General features: G+C 50.9%; 1 protein-coding gene across 4 annotated transcripts in view; it reads right to left on the bottom strand.

Annotated features, from left to right (window-relative positions):
• Positions 1 to 13,441, bottom strand: part of trpn1 (transient receptor potential cation channel, subfamily N, member 1) — a 466,288-nt gene that overhangs the window by 77,688 nt on the left and 375,159 nt on the right. For all 4 annotated transcript variants that reach the window (XM_072468296.1, XM_072468298.1, XM_072468299.1 and 1 more), the window contains one exon: positions 10,426 to 10,533. In XM_072468296.1, coding sequence (XP_072324397.1) covers positions 10,426 to 10,533 — 108 coding nt within the window. The remainder of the gene's footprint in view (positions 1 to 10,425; positions 10,534 to 13,441) is intronic.

Below are 13,441 nucleotides of genomic sequence, written 5' to 3'. Positions count from 1 at the left end.
CTGTGCCTTAACTGGCATCAAGTTCAATTTACTTGAGACCATTCTGCACATTGAACTTCATTGGCAGCTGCTCATGCAATGTCTTTATTTTAAAATCTCCATCGATGCTTTCACGCTTCTGCATGGCCTTGCCCTTCCTTACCTCGGTAATATCCTCCAGCTCACAAACCTCGGAGATCTTGCGCACGATTCGACGGAACAATTTCATAGGCCGGTTTTGGACACCTTTGGTGGGGTTTTCGCGAAGGCCGCATTGGCGCGATCATGTTCGTATTCAATGGTGCTTAGTGCCAAAAATGAGCCCCCGCGAGATTCATGACACTACTTGCTCCCTCGCCATATGATTGGCCCGCCTCATGCCTCAACATCCCGCCGCTGGCAAAGGGGAGCTGCTTTTAAACGCTCTCTCACCAACACACAAGCATGACAGCGTGGCGACGTTCTCCTTACTTTGGGGATGGCGAGCTTACAAGGCTCGAGGGGGTTGGAGGACCAGCAGCAGGGTCAGCAATGCCGCCTGGGAGGCATAGACAAGGGCGGTCAGTGCTGACAGAATGACAAGGAGGACCACCGTCCAATGTAGGAGGAAGGCTAACAACCTCCAACGAGCTGCAAGGTAAGTTAACACCTCTTTTCTGGCTTTGTTCCGCCTGCCACCCTTCAAATTCCCAAACTGCACCCCGCCCCCACGCCCCCTGACACAACCATACCCCTAAATCACTGGCTGCCACTTTGCAACCTCCCCACATCCAATCTTCATGCTTGAATCAGAACCCCCTGACACCCATCAGCACAACCGTTTCGTGTCCGGTGCGGTGCCCACGCATGCCACCTGCTATAACCCCCCCCCCGACCCATCAAGCAAGACTCACAATGTCCTCTCTTTGTCCCCGCAGGAGAAAGTAGCCAATAATAAATGGGAAAGGGCCAAGGCAGGGGGTGGAGAGTTCCAGAGATTTGAGTCCTCACCCCAGATGAAGAATGGGCCCTGGAAATCGTGGTGCTGTCTGAGAAGAGAGCAGTCGCCCACAGCGAGGTTGGCCTGTACCACAGAGGTGAGGATCCACTGCCCCTTCACTGAGATAGCCTGGCTCAAGTGAGTTGTTCATGCTAGACAAAGTGATCCTTCCCTCTCACTGGCCACATGCCCATTGTCTAGCAGGATCTCCATCTGAAGGGGTTGGGCCATCCAGAGACGATCCCCCCATCCCCCCGCACCCAAGAGAGCGCCAGAACATCTCAGAGAAAAACTCCGAGGAGTCCCAGTCGATGTGTCTCAGCTTTCACCCGCACCTTCCATCAGCACAGAGACACACACCTCGGTGGGTGACATTAGTGGACAGACATCGGGGACACAATCTAGTGAGCACCACACAGTTGCTGATACAAAACAGGTGGAGGCAAGAACATCCACGGAAGACAGCAATCGGAGGACTGCTGGCCTGCCCGCGCCCTCATCTTCTGTCCCCCCAACCACTCCCGCCGTACCCCACTCCCCCGGGAATACTGATGCAAGATTTCAAGCCCCCAACAAAAGGCTCTGTTCAGAGGATGCGTGTGAGCATCCTGTCAGCAGAAAGAGACAGGGCAGAACTGTGCAAAAACTGAGAAACACCAGAGCTTTCCTCACAGCAAGTTATCATCACTCTCCTGCCTTGTATGGTGATCCCCTGACAGTGCGACCACAGGCCATCGTCCTGGAGTGATGTTACACAGACCCTGGGAGGGAGGAACTGGGTGGTCACGATGTGGGTGGTGTGATGGGAAGGATGAGGAATGGGGTGGGGGATGGGGGGAGGTGGGAAATAGTGGGGGGAAGGAGGGAAATGGGGGTGGGCTTGAGCCGACGGACACAGCCTCGTCCGATGAGAATCTGGAGATGATGGGCATACCTAGTCCTCCTTGCAAGTGGGAGCCATGCTGCTGCTTGTCCTCTATCCTCCAGCTCCTCCTCAGGTTTGTCCTCCAGCCCCTCCTTGACCTCTTCCTCCTCAGACGAGGCTGCACATACCTCCTTCTCCAACATGTCGCCTCGCTGTTGTGCCAGATCATGGAGGGTACAGCAGACCATGACAAAGCACGAGACCTTCCCACGGGGGTGTACTGAGCGCACCACCAGAGCAGTCTAGGCATCGGAACCGCATTTCCAGCAGGCCGATGCATCATTCAATGACAGCCTGGGTGGCAGCGTGGGCCTCACTTTATTACGTCAGCGCCTCGGTCTCAGGCCTCTGCACCGGCATCACCAGGCATGACCTCAGAGGGTATCCCTTGTCCGCTACGAGCCAACCCACCATCCTGAGGTGGCCCTCAAAGACACTGGGGATCTCTGAGTACCCCAGGATGTAGCTATCATGCACGCTTCCTAGGTAACGGGGATACATGTGCATGATTCGGAGAGGATGGTCGCACACAATCTCAACATTTAGGGAGTGGCGCCACTTCCAGTTAATATAGGGCACTCCCCGATGCCCAATACAGGGCAACATGTGTACCTTCACATGGAAAGCAAGAGGGTAGCCAGGGAAAGGGTTGGCCCACTGAAGGATAGGCAAGGGAATCTATGTGTGGAGCCAGAGGAAATGGGCGAGGTACTAAATGAATACTTTGCATCAGTATTCACCAAAGAGAAGGAATTGGTAGATGTTGAGTCTGGAGAAGGGGGTGTAGATAGCCTGGGTCACATTGTGATCCAAAAAGACGAGGTGTTGGGTGTCTTAAAAAATATTAAGGTAGATGAGTCCCCAGCGCCTGATGGGATCTACCCCAGAATACTGAAGGAGGCTGGAGAGGAAATTGCTGAGGCCTTGACAGAAATCTTTGGATCCTCGCTGTCTTCAGGGGATGTCCCGGAGGACTGGAGAATAGCCAATGTTGTTCCTCTGTTTAAGAAGGGTAGCAAGGATAATCCCGGGAACTACAGGCCGGTGAGCCTTACTTCAGTGGTAGGGAAATTACTGGAGAGAATTCTTCGAGACAGGATCTACCCCCATTTGGAAGCAAATGGACGTATTAGTGAGAGGCAGCACGGTTTTGTGAAGGGGAGGTCGTGTCTCACTAACTTGATAGAGTTTTTCGAGGAGGTCACTAAGATGATTGATGCAGGTAGGGCAGTGGATGTTGTCTATATGGACTTCAGTAAGGCCTTTGACAAGGTCCCTCATGGTAGACGAGTACAAAAGGTGAAGTCACACGGGATCAGGGGTGAGCTGGCAAGGTGGATACAGAACTGGCTAGGCCATAGAAGGCAGAGAGTAGCAATGGAGGGATGCTTTTCTAATTGGAGGGCTGTGACCAGTGGTGTTCCACAGGGATCAGTGCTGGGACCTTTGCTCTTTGTAGTATATATAAATGATTTGGAGGAAAATGTAACTGGTCTGATTAGTAAGTTTGCAGACGACACAAAGGTTGGTGGAATTGCGGATAGTGATGAGGACTGTCGGAGGATACAGCAGGATTTAGATTGTCTGGAGAGATGGCAGATGGAGTTTAATCCGGACAAATGTGAGGTAATGCATTTTGGAAGGTCTAATGCAGGTAGGGAATATACAGTGAATGGTAGAACCCTCAAGAGTATTGAAAGTCAAAGAGATCTAGGAGTACAGGTCCATAGGTCATTGAAAGGGGCAACACAGGTGGAGAAGGTAGTCAAGAAGGCATACGGCATGCTTGCCTTCATTGGCCGGGGCATTGAGTATAAGAATTGGCAAGTCATGTTGCAGCTGTATAGAACCTTAGTTAGGCCACACTTGGAGTATAATTCTGGTCGCCACACTACCAGAAGGATGTGGAGGCTTTAGAGAGGGTGCAGAAGAGACTTACCAGAATGTTGCCTGGTGTGGTGGGCATTAGCTATGAGGAGCGGTTGAATAAACTTGGTTTGTTCTCACTGGAACGAAGGAGGTTGAGGGGAGATCTGATAGAGGTATACAAAATTATGAGGGGCATAGACAGAGTGGATAGTCAGAGGCTTTTCCCCAGGGGAGAGGGGTCAATTACTAGGGGGCATAGGTTTAAGGTGAGAGGGGCAAGGTTTAGAGTAGATGTACGAGGCAAGTTTTTTACGCAGAGGGTAGTGGGTGCCTGGAACTCGCTACCGGAGGAGGTAGTGGAAGCAGGGACGATAGGGACATTTAAGGGGCATCTTGACAAATATATGAATAGGATGGGAATAGAGGGATACGGACCCAGGAAGTGTAGAGGATTGTAGTTTGGTCGGGCAACATGGTCGGCACGGGCTTGGAGGGCCGAAGGGCCTGTTCCTGTGCTGTACATTTCTTTGTTCTTTGTTCTTCGATCGCCCCCTGGACCTGGTGCACCCTGGCAATGGCAGAAAATCCTGAAGCTTGGGCACCTTGGTGGGCTGGAAGTTGATATAGTTAGAAGCCTGAGCGTATCGGACATCCGTAACCTCTCGGATGAACCATTGGGCTCTAGATTGTGAAATGCCACACAGGTCCCTGCTCAGCCCTGGAATGACCTGGTGGTATAAAAGCTCAGGGGACTTCCGGGTGCGGCGATGACCAGCTGAGTCGCACGTTTCGGCAGCTCCCTGTGAAACGGACTTTTGGGCTCTTGATAGGAGCCCCAATGGCAATTTTGACGGCTAAAAACACTGTGCGGTAAACCAGAAGGGAATCCCCCCTGGATACGGATGGAAAAAGGAGGAGAGAGTGGCCAGATTGCAGTGGATCCTTTAGAACAGCGGCAAGGAAGGCAAGCAAAAACCAAGATGGCGTCGGAAGGTGGCAGTTTAACATGGGGCCCTGAACAACAAGAGTTCTTGAAATGCTGTGTGGAAGAGATCAAAAAGGAAATGAAGAAAGAGCTGTTGGCCCCGATACTACAGGCGATCGAAGGGCTAAAGGAGGAACAAAAGTCCCAGGAGCGGGAGCTTCGGGTCGTGAAGGCAAAGGCAGCCGAGAATGAGGACAATATACAGGGCCTGGTGGTGAAGACGGAGACGCAGGAGGCACATCAGAAACGATGTGTGGAAAGGTTGGAGGCACTGGAAAACAACGCAAGGAGGAACAACCTGAGGATTCTTGGTCTTCCTGAAGGTGTGGAGGGAGCGGACGTCAGGGCATATGTGAGCACGATGCTGCACTCGTTAATGGGAGCGGAGGCCCCGGCGGGTCCGCTGGAGGTGGAGGGAGCATACTGAGTGATGGCGCGAGGACCGAGAGCAGGAGAAATTCCCAGAGCCATAGTGGTGAGATTCCTCCGTTTTAAGGATAGAGAAATGGTCCTTAGATGGGCGAAGAAAACTCGGAGCAGTAAATGGGAGAACGCGGTGATCCGCGTTTATCAAGACTGGAGTGCGGAGGTGGCGAGAAGGAGGGCGAGCTTTAATCGGGCCAAGGCGGTGCTTCATAAAAAGAAGATAAAATTTGGAATGCTGCAACCGGCAAGACTGTGGGTCACATATCGAGGAAGGCACCACTACTTTGAGACGGCGGATGAAGCGTGGACTTTTATTGTGGAAGAAAAACTGGAATGAGCGGGTTATTAAAAAGAACGTTCGAACAAAGTGGTGGGGCGAATGTGGGGGGCAAAGAGGGGTTTTATGTACTAATCCTGCGATGTGGTAACTTTTCTCTCTCCCACAGGTGGTGATGGGGGGAGGAGGGGAGGTGGAGGAGATGGGGCGTTGGCCATTGGGGGCGGGGCCAAGGGAGAAGCGCGGGCTTGGTTCCCGCGCTATGATAATCATGGCGGGAATAGAGAAGCAGGAAGGAGGGGGCGTCGCACGGTGCGAGCCGAGGTCACGGGGGGAAGCCGAGGTCAGCCAGAGTTTGCTGACTTCTGGGAGCAACATGGGGGGAGTAATTACGCTAGCGGGGAATCTAGCGGGGGGGGTGGGAGGGGGGAATTACTGGGTTGCTGCTGCTGGGGAGAGGGGGGAGCTGGTATGGGAGAGGATGGGCGGGGGGGCACCGCCTGGGGGAGATACAGCTGCGTGGGAACCGGGTGAGGAGCTAATCGACAAGGGGGGGGGGGGTAGGAAGCCCCCCAACTCGGCTGATCACGTGGAACGTGAGAGGGCTGAACGGGCCGATAAAGAGGGCACGGGTACTCGCACACCTTAAGAAACTTAAGGCAGATGTGGTTATGTTACAGGAAACGCACCTGAAACTGATAGACCAGGTTAGGCTACGCAAAGGATGGGTGGGGCAGGTGTTCCATTCGGGGCTAGATGCGAAAAACAGGGGGGTGGCTATATTAGTGGGGAAGCGGGTAATGTTCGAGGCAAAGACTATAGTGGCGGATAACGGGGGCAGATACGTGATGGTGAGTGGCAAACTACAGCGGGAGACGGTGGTTTTGGTAAACGTATATGCCCCGAACTGGGATGATGCCAATTTTATGAGGCGGATGCTAGGACGCATTCCGGACCTAGAGATGGGAAAGCTGATAATGGGGGGAGATTTTAATACGGTGTTGGAACCAGGGCTGGATAGGTCGAAGTCCAGGACTGGAAGGAGGCCGGCAGCAGCCAAGGTACTTAAAGATTTTATGGAGCAGATGGGAGGTGTAGACCCGTGGAGATTTAGCAGACCTAGGAGTAAGGAGTTCTCGTTTTTCTCCTATGTCCATAAAGTCTACTCGCGAATAGACTTTTTTGTGCTGGGTAGGGCATTGATCCCGAAGGTGAGGGGAACGGAGTATACGGCTATAGCCATTTCGGATCACGCTCCACACTGGGTGGACTTGGAGATAGGGGAGGAAACAGGAGGGCGCCCACCCTGGAGAATGGACATGGGACTAATGGCAGATGAGGGGGTGTGTCTAAGGGTGAGGGGGTGCATTGAAAAGTACTTGGAACTCAATGATAATGGGGAGGTCCAGGTGGGAGTGGTCTGGGAGGCGTTGAAGGCGGTGGTTAGAGGGGAGCAGATATCAATAAGGGCACATAAAGGGAAGCAGGAGAGTAAGGAATGGGAGCGGTTGCTGCAAGAACTTTTGAGGGTGGACAGACAATATGCGGAAGCACCGGAGGAGGGACTGTACAGGGAAAGGCAAAGGCTACATGTAGAATTTGACTTGCTGACTACAGGCACTGCAGAGGCACAATGGAGGAAGGCACAGGGTGTACAGTACGAATATGGGGAGAAGGCGAGCAGGTTGCTGGCACACCAATTGAGGAAAAGGGGAGCAGCGAGGGAAATAGGGGGAGTGAGGGATGAGGAAGGAGAGATGGAGCGGGGAGCGGAGAGAGTGAATGGAGTGTTCAAGACATTTTATAAAAAATTATATGAAGCTCAACCCCCGGATGGGAGGGAGAGAATGATGGGCTTCTTGGATCGGCTGGAATTTCCCAAGGTGGAAGAGCAGGAAAGGGTGGGACTGGGAGCACAGATCGAGGTAGAAGAAGTGGTGAAAGGAATTAGGAGCATGCAGGCGGGAAAGGCCCCGGGACCGGATGGATTCCCAGTCGAATTCTGTAGAAAATATGTGGACTTGCTCGCCCCGGTACTGACGAGGACCTTTAATGAGGCAAAGGAAAGGGGACAACTGCCCCCGACTATGTCTGAAGCAACGATATCGCTTCTCTTAAAGAAGGAAAAGGACCCGCTACAATGCGGGTCCTATAGACCTATTTCCCTCCTAAATGTAGATGCCAAGATCCTGGCCAAGGTAATGGCAATGAGAATAAAGGAATGTGTCCCGGGGGTGGTCCACGAGGACCAAACTGGGTTTGTGAAGGGGACACAGCTGAACACGAATATACGGAGATTGTTAGGGGTAATGATGATGGCCCCACCAGAGGGGGAAACGGAGATAGTAGTGGCGATGGATGCCGAGAAAGCATTTGATAGAGTGGAGTGGGATTATTTGTGGGAGGTGTTGAGGAGATTTGGTTTTGGAGAGGGGTATGTTAGATGGGTGCAGCTGTTGTATAGGGCCCCAGTGGCGAGCGTGGTCACGAATGGACGGGGATCTGCATATTTTCGGCTCCATAGAGGGACAAGGCAGGGATGCCCTCTGTCCCCATTATTGTTTGCACTGGCGATTGAGCCCCTGGCGATAGCGTTGAGGGGTTCCAAGAAGTGGAGGGGAGTACTTAGGGGAGGAGAAGAGCACCGGGTATCTTTGTATGCGGACGATTTGCTACTATACGTGGCGGACCCGGCGGAGGGGATGCCAGAAATAATGCGGATACTTGGGGAGTTTGGGGATTTTTCAGGGTATAAATTGAACATGGGGAAAAGTGAGTTGTTTGTGGTGCATCCAGGGGAGCAGAGTAGAGAAATAGAGGACCTACCGTTGAGGAAGGTAACAAGGGACTTTCGTTACCTGGGGATCCAGATAGCTAAGAATTGGGGCACATTGCATAGGTTAAATTTAACGCGGTTGGTGGAACAGATGGAGGAGGATTTCAAGAGATGGGATATGGTATCCCTGTCAATGGCAGGGAGGGTGCAGGCGGTTAAGATGGTGGTCCTCCCGAGATTCCTCTTTGTGTTTCAGTGCCTCCCGGTGGTGATTACGAAGGCTTTTTTTAAAAGGATTGAAAAGAGCATCATGGGTTTTGTGTGGGCCGGGAAGGCCCCGAGAGTGAGGAAGGGATTCTTACAGCGTAGCAGGGATAGGGGGGGGCTGGCACTACCGACCCTAAGTGAGTATTATTGGGCCGCTAATATTTCAATGGTGAGTAAGTGGATGGGAGAGGAGGAGGGAGCGGCGTGGAAGAGATTAGAGAGGGCGTCCTGTAGGGGGACTAGCCTACAGGCTATGGTGACAGCCCCATTGCCGTTCTCACCGAGGAACTACACCACAAGCCCGGTGGTGGTGGCTACACTGAAGATTTGGGGACAGTGGAGACGGCATAGGGGAAAGACTGGAGCCTTGGGGGGGTCCCCGATAAGAAACAACCATAGGTTTGCCCCGGGGGGAATGGATGGGGGATATGGAATGTGGCAAAGAGCAGGAATAACGCAACTGAAAGATCTGTTTGTGGATGGGAAGTTCGCGAGTCTGGGAGCGCTGACCGAGAAATATGGGTTGCCCCAAGGGAATGCATTCAGGTATATGCAACTGAGGGCTTTTGCGAGGCAACAGGTAAGGGAATTCCCGCAGCTCCCGACACAAGAGGTGCAGGACAGAGTGATCTCAAAGACATGGGTGGGGGATGGTAAGGTGTCAGATATATATAGGGAAATGAGGGACGAAGGGGAGACTATGGTAGATGAACTAAAAGGGAAATGGGAAGAAGAGCTGGGGGAGGAGATCGAGGAGGGGCTGTGGGCAGATGCCCTAAGCAGGGTAAACTCGTCGTCCTCGTGTGCCAGGCTAAGCCTGATTCAGTTTAAGGTATTACACAGGGCACATATGACTGGAGCACGGCTCAGTAAATTTTTTGGGGTGGAGGATAGGTGTGCGAGGTGCTCGAGAAGCCCAGCGAATCATACCCATATGTTTTGGTCATGCCCGGCACTACAGGGGTTTTGGATGGGGGTGACAAAGGTGCTTTCAAAAGTAGTAGGAGTCCGGGTCGAACCAAGCTGGGGGTTGGCTATATTTGGGGTTGCACAAGAGCCGGGAGTGCAGGAGGCGAGAGAGGCCGATGTTTTGGCCTTTGCGTCCCTAGTAGCCCGGCGCAGGATATTGCTAATGTGGAAAGAAGCCAAGCCCCCGGGGGTGGAGACCTGGATAAATGACATGGCGGGGTTTATAAAGCTAGAGCGGATTAAGTTCGTCCTAAGGGGGTCGGCTCAAGGGTTCACCAGGCGGTGGCAACCGTTCGTCGAATACCTCGCAGAAAGATAGACGGAATGGGGAAAAGAAGGCAGCAGCAGCAGCCCAGGATCGGGGGGGGGGGGGGGGGGGGGGGGGGGGAAGAGGAACCAGAAGGACTCTCAGGGTTGTTAATATATACTGTATAGTATGTATAGGTCGTTGCTACAGATAATTATATATTGGACTGTTAAATTATATTTTTGGAGAGTGTTACTTGTGACAAGGCAGTTGCCAATTAGGGCTAGTTTTCATTTTTGTTATTTATTATTTATTCTTTTTTTGTTTATAAAATAGGTCATTGTTATTTGTGTTGTTATAATATTGTGTAAAGGATGCACAATGTACTGTGTTGGTTGACCAAAAATTTTCAATAAAATATTTAATAAAAAAAAATAAAAGCTCAGGGCTGCAGTGACCTTTCCAGCCACCAAGAGCGGGTGTCCTCCTCCTCTACGGGGCACCAGGCTACCTCAAGTGGAACCTTGCATCATGCTGAACCATCACATTGACGAAAGAAAAATGACAAGTTAAAAATGCCAAGTTATGACTATTACAAATGGCATGCAGAAGACCTCTTGGTATTCTGTGTCTTATACAATCTCTATAAACCTAGAGTACATTCACCAGTCGAGCCCTGTGAAGCAGCAAGTGACACAAATTACTTCAGCAAAGTTGACCACTCACCTGCAGGCTGGTTTGTGTGTCCACCTGAACCCCGGGGTAGTTCAGCAGGAGTCGCACCAAGTTCTCGTGTCCAGACTGTGCCGCCAGGTGTAACGGTGTGTACCCTGACTGAAAGCAGCAACAATATTGGTTTTAGCCCCAGGTCAACACGCATTTATTTCCACAGCACTAACTGGAAAACAATTACTCCTCCATTTTTGCAGGGAAGATGACAAATTATGACTTCGTGAAAGAGGCACCATCTTCCTAAAAAAGGTGACCTCATTTTTAAGGATTCCTCGAATACTGAAGAGTAATCGCAGCCGGTTATCCCGCACAACGAAATGGCGATTTACACTGTTTCTCCAGAGTCTCCACAGACCTGTCGTTGAAGCTACAGTGGCCAAACAGATTAGACACCTTCAGAGATTCACCGCCGTTGTTTACAGGACTTGGCAGAGTTCATGTGACGAGCAACTTCAACCTGGAGCACTGGCTTGTGAAATGAATATGGTTGAAGTCTGCCTTCTGTACTCAGGCTAAGCTCTCCTGAATTTAAAACAAACCGAGAACCTCTCGTTTTGACCCTGCTGTTATTAGCTCTAAAACCTAAACCTAAACATGTACAAACAAGACTAAACATGGGAATGACATGGGAGGCCCCACTCCAGCCAAGTCTGGTCCAATAATTAAAGGCTTTAAGAGTATATTTAATTCCTTTTATGGATAAAAATGCATCAGGAAATGATTTCCCTTATCTTGTGGGGAGTACTTCCCAGATGCTACACAATGCTGACCTTCTCTCCATTGTACTAGTGTGGCTGTATCCTCGGAATTCATGACCCCACACATCATTAATCACTGAGTAAAACAGGAGAATTTGCAACCAACTTTGGGACCATGTATACTCATTAACAGTAGCAGCAGTGATTTTCTGCATCAATGATTGTATTGGATAATCTCACATGGCCCCTTAATATCTGCCATAAATAGATCTCTGCATCCTTTATCTGAGCCGACTTCAACTCAATATACTCCCGATAATGTATTTTAACGAATAGATTCATTTGCAATGAGGGCTTTGATCCTACACTCAAGGTGCAGAAGTATAGGAACAGGAGCAGGCCATTCAGCCCTGGGGCATGATTTGCTATTCAGTGAGATCACGGTTGATCTGTAGCTTAGCTCACTCCACCTACCTTGGCTCCAGTCTATCTCCTTTTGTACCCTTGGCTGGCAAGAATCTAGCAATCCGAGCCTTAAACTGGTGAATTGAGTTACCACGTTTGCTTTCCATGGGAGAGAATCCTTTACAGTCCTTTGCATTAAAACTGTACTTTAAAAAAAAAAAATTTAGAGTGCCCAATTCATATTTTCCAATTAAGGGGCAATTTAACGTGGCCAATCCACCTAGCCTGCACATCTTTGGGTTGTGGGGGCAAAACCCAAGCAAACACGGGGAGAATGTGCAAACTCCACACAGACAGTGACCCAGAGTCGGGATCGAACCTGGGACCTCGGCGCCGTGAGTCAGCAGTGCTTACCATTGCGCCACCGTGCTGCCCTTTCATTGAAACTGTACTTAGCTTCACTCGTGATGGCCTGGCTCTGATTGTTTTTGATCATTCATGGGAGGGCTGTGGGTGTTGCTGACTAAGCCAGCTTGTTTTGCCCATCCCTAATTGCCCTTGAGAAGGTGATGGTGAACCACCTGAATGAACCACTGCAGTCTATGTGGTGTGGGTACACCCACAATGCTGTTAGGAAGGGAGTTCCAGGATATTGACCCGACTACAATGAAGGAACGGTGATATATTTCCAAGTCAGGAGGGTGAGTGACTTGGAGGGGAACCCCCAGGTGATGGGGTTCCCAGGTATCTGCTGCCCTTGTCCTTCTAGATGGTAGTGGCCACAAGTTTGGAAGATGCTGTCTAAGGAACCTTGGTGAGTTACTGCAGTGCATTGTGTCGATGGTACACATGGTTGCCACTGTTGGTCGGTGGTGGAGGGTTTGAATGTTTGTGGATGAGGGAGCATCAAGCTAGTTGCTTTGGCCTGGATGGTTTTGAGCTTCTTGAGGGTTTTTGTAGCTGCACTCATCCAGGCAAGTGGATGTGTATTCCATCACACTCCTGACTTGTAGATGGTGATCGGGTTTTGGGAAATCAAGAGGTGAGCTATTCGCTACAGGATTCCTAGCCTCTGACCTGCTCTTGTAGCTAGTCCAGTTCAGTTTCTGGTCAATGGTAAGCCCCAGGATGTTGCTGGTGGGGAATTCAGCGATGGTAATGCCATTTGAATGTCAAGGGGTGATGGTCAGATTCCCTCTTGTTGGAGATGGTCATTGCCTGACATTTGTGTGGCACGAATGTTGCATGCCCCTTGTCAGCCTAAGCCTAGACATTGTCCAGGTCTTGTGGCATTTGGACATGGGTTGCTTTAGTATCTGAGGAGTTGTGATTGGTGCTGAACATTGTGTAATCATCAATGAACATCCCCACTACTGACCTTATAACGAAAGGAAGGTCATTGATGAAGCAGCTGAGGCTGGTTAGACCTAAGTTAACATCATACAACATACAGTGCAGAAGGAGGCCATTCGGCCTGTCGAGTCTGCACCGACACACTTAAGCCCTCACTTCCACCCTATCCCCGTAACCCAACAACCCCTCCTAACCGTTTTGGCCATTAAGGGCAATTTATCATGGCCAATCCACCTAACCTGCACGTCTTTGGACTGTGGGAGGGAACCGGAACACCCGGAGGAAACCCACGCAGACACGGGAGAACGTGCAGACTCCGCACAGATAGTGACCCAGCAGGGAATCAAACCTGGGACCCTGGCGCTATGAAGCCACAGTGCTATCCACTTGTGCTACCGTGCTGCCCATTAAGTTCCATTGAACCTAGACTCAACCTCGGGAGAGAAAGATTCCCTCAATCTACCCGATCAATTCCTTTGAAAATCATAAAAATCTGCATCATATTAACCCTTAATCTGTTTGCTTTTACAATGCAACCAATCTGATTGATGCAT

The sequence above is a fragment of the Scyliorhinus torazame genome, chromosome 11 (assembly GCF_047496885.1).
Source record: "Scyliorhinus torazame isolate Kashiwa2021f chromosome 11, sScyTor2.1, whole genome shotgun sequence".
In the NCBI taxonomy this organism is placed as follows: domain Eukaryota; kingdom Metazoa; phylum Chordata; class Chondrichthyes; order Carcharhiniformes; family Scyliorhinidae; genus Scyliorhinus; species Scyliorhinus torazame.
This window is presented reverse-complemented; position numbering and strand designations above follow the sequence as displayed.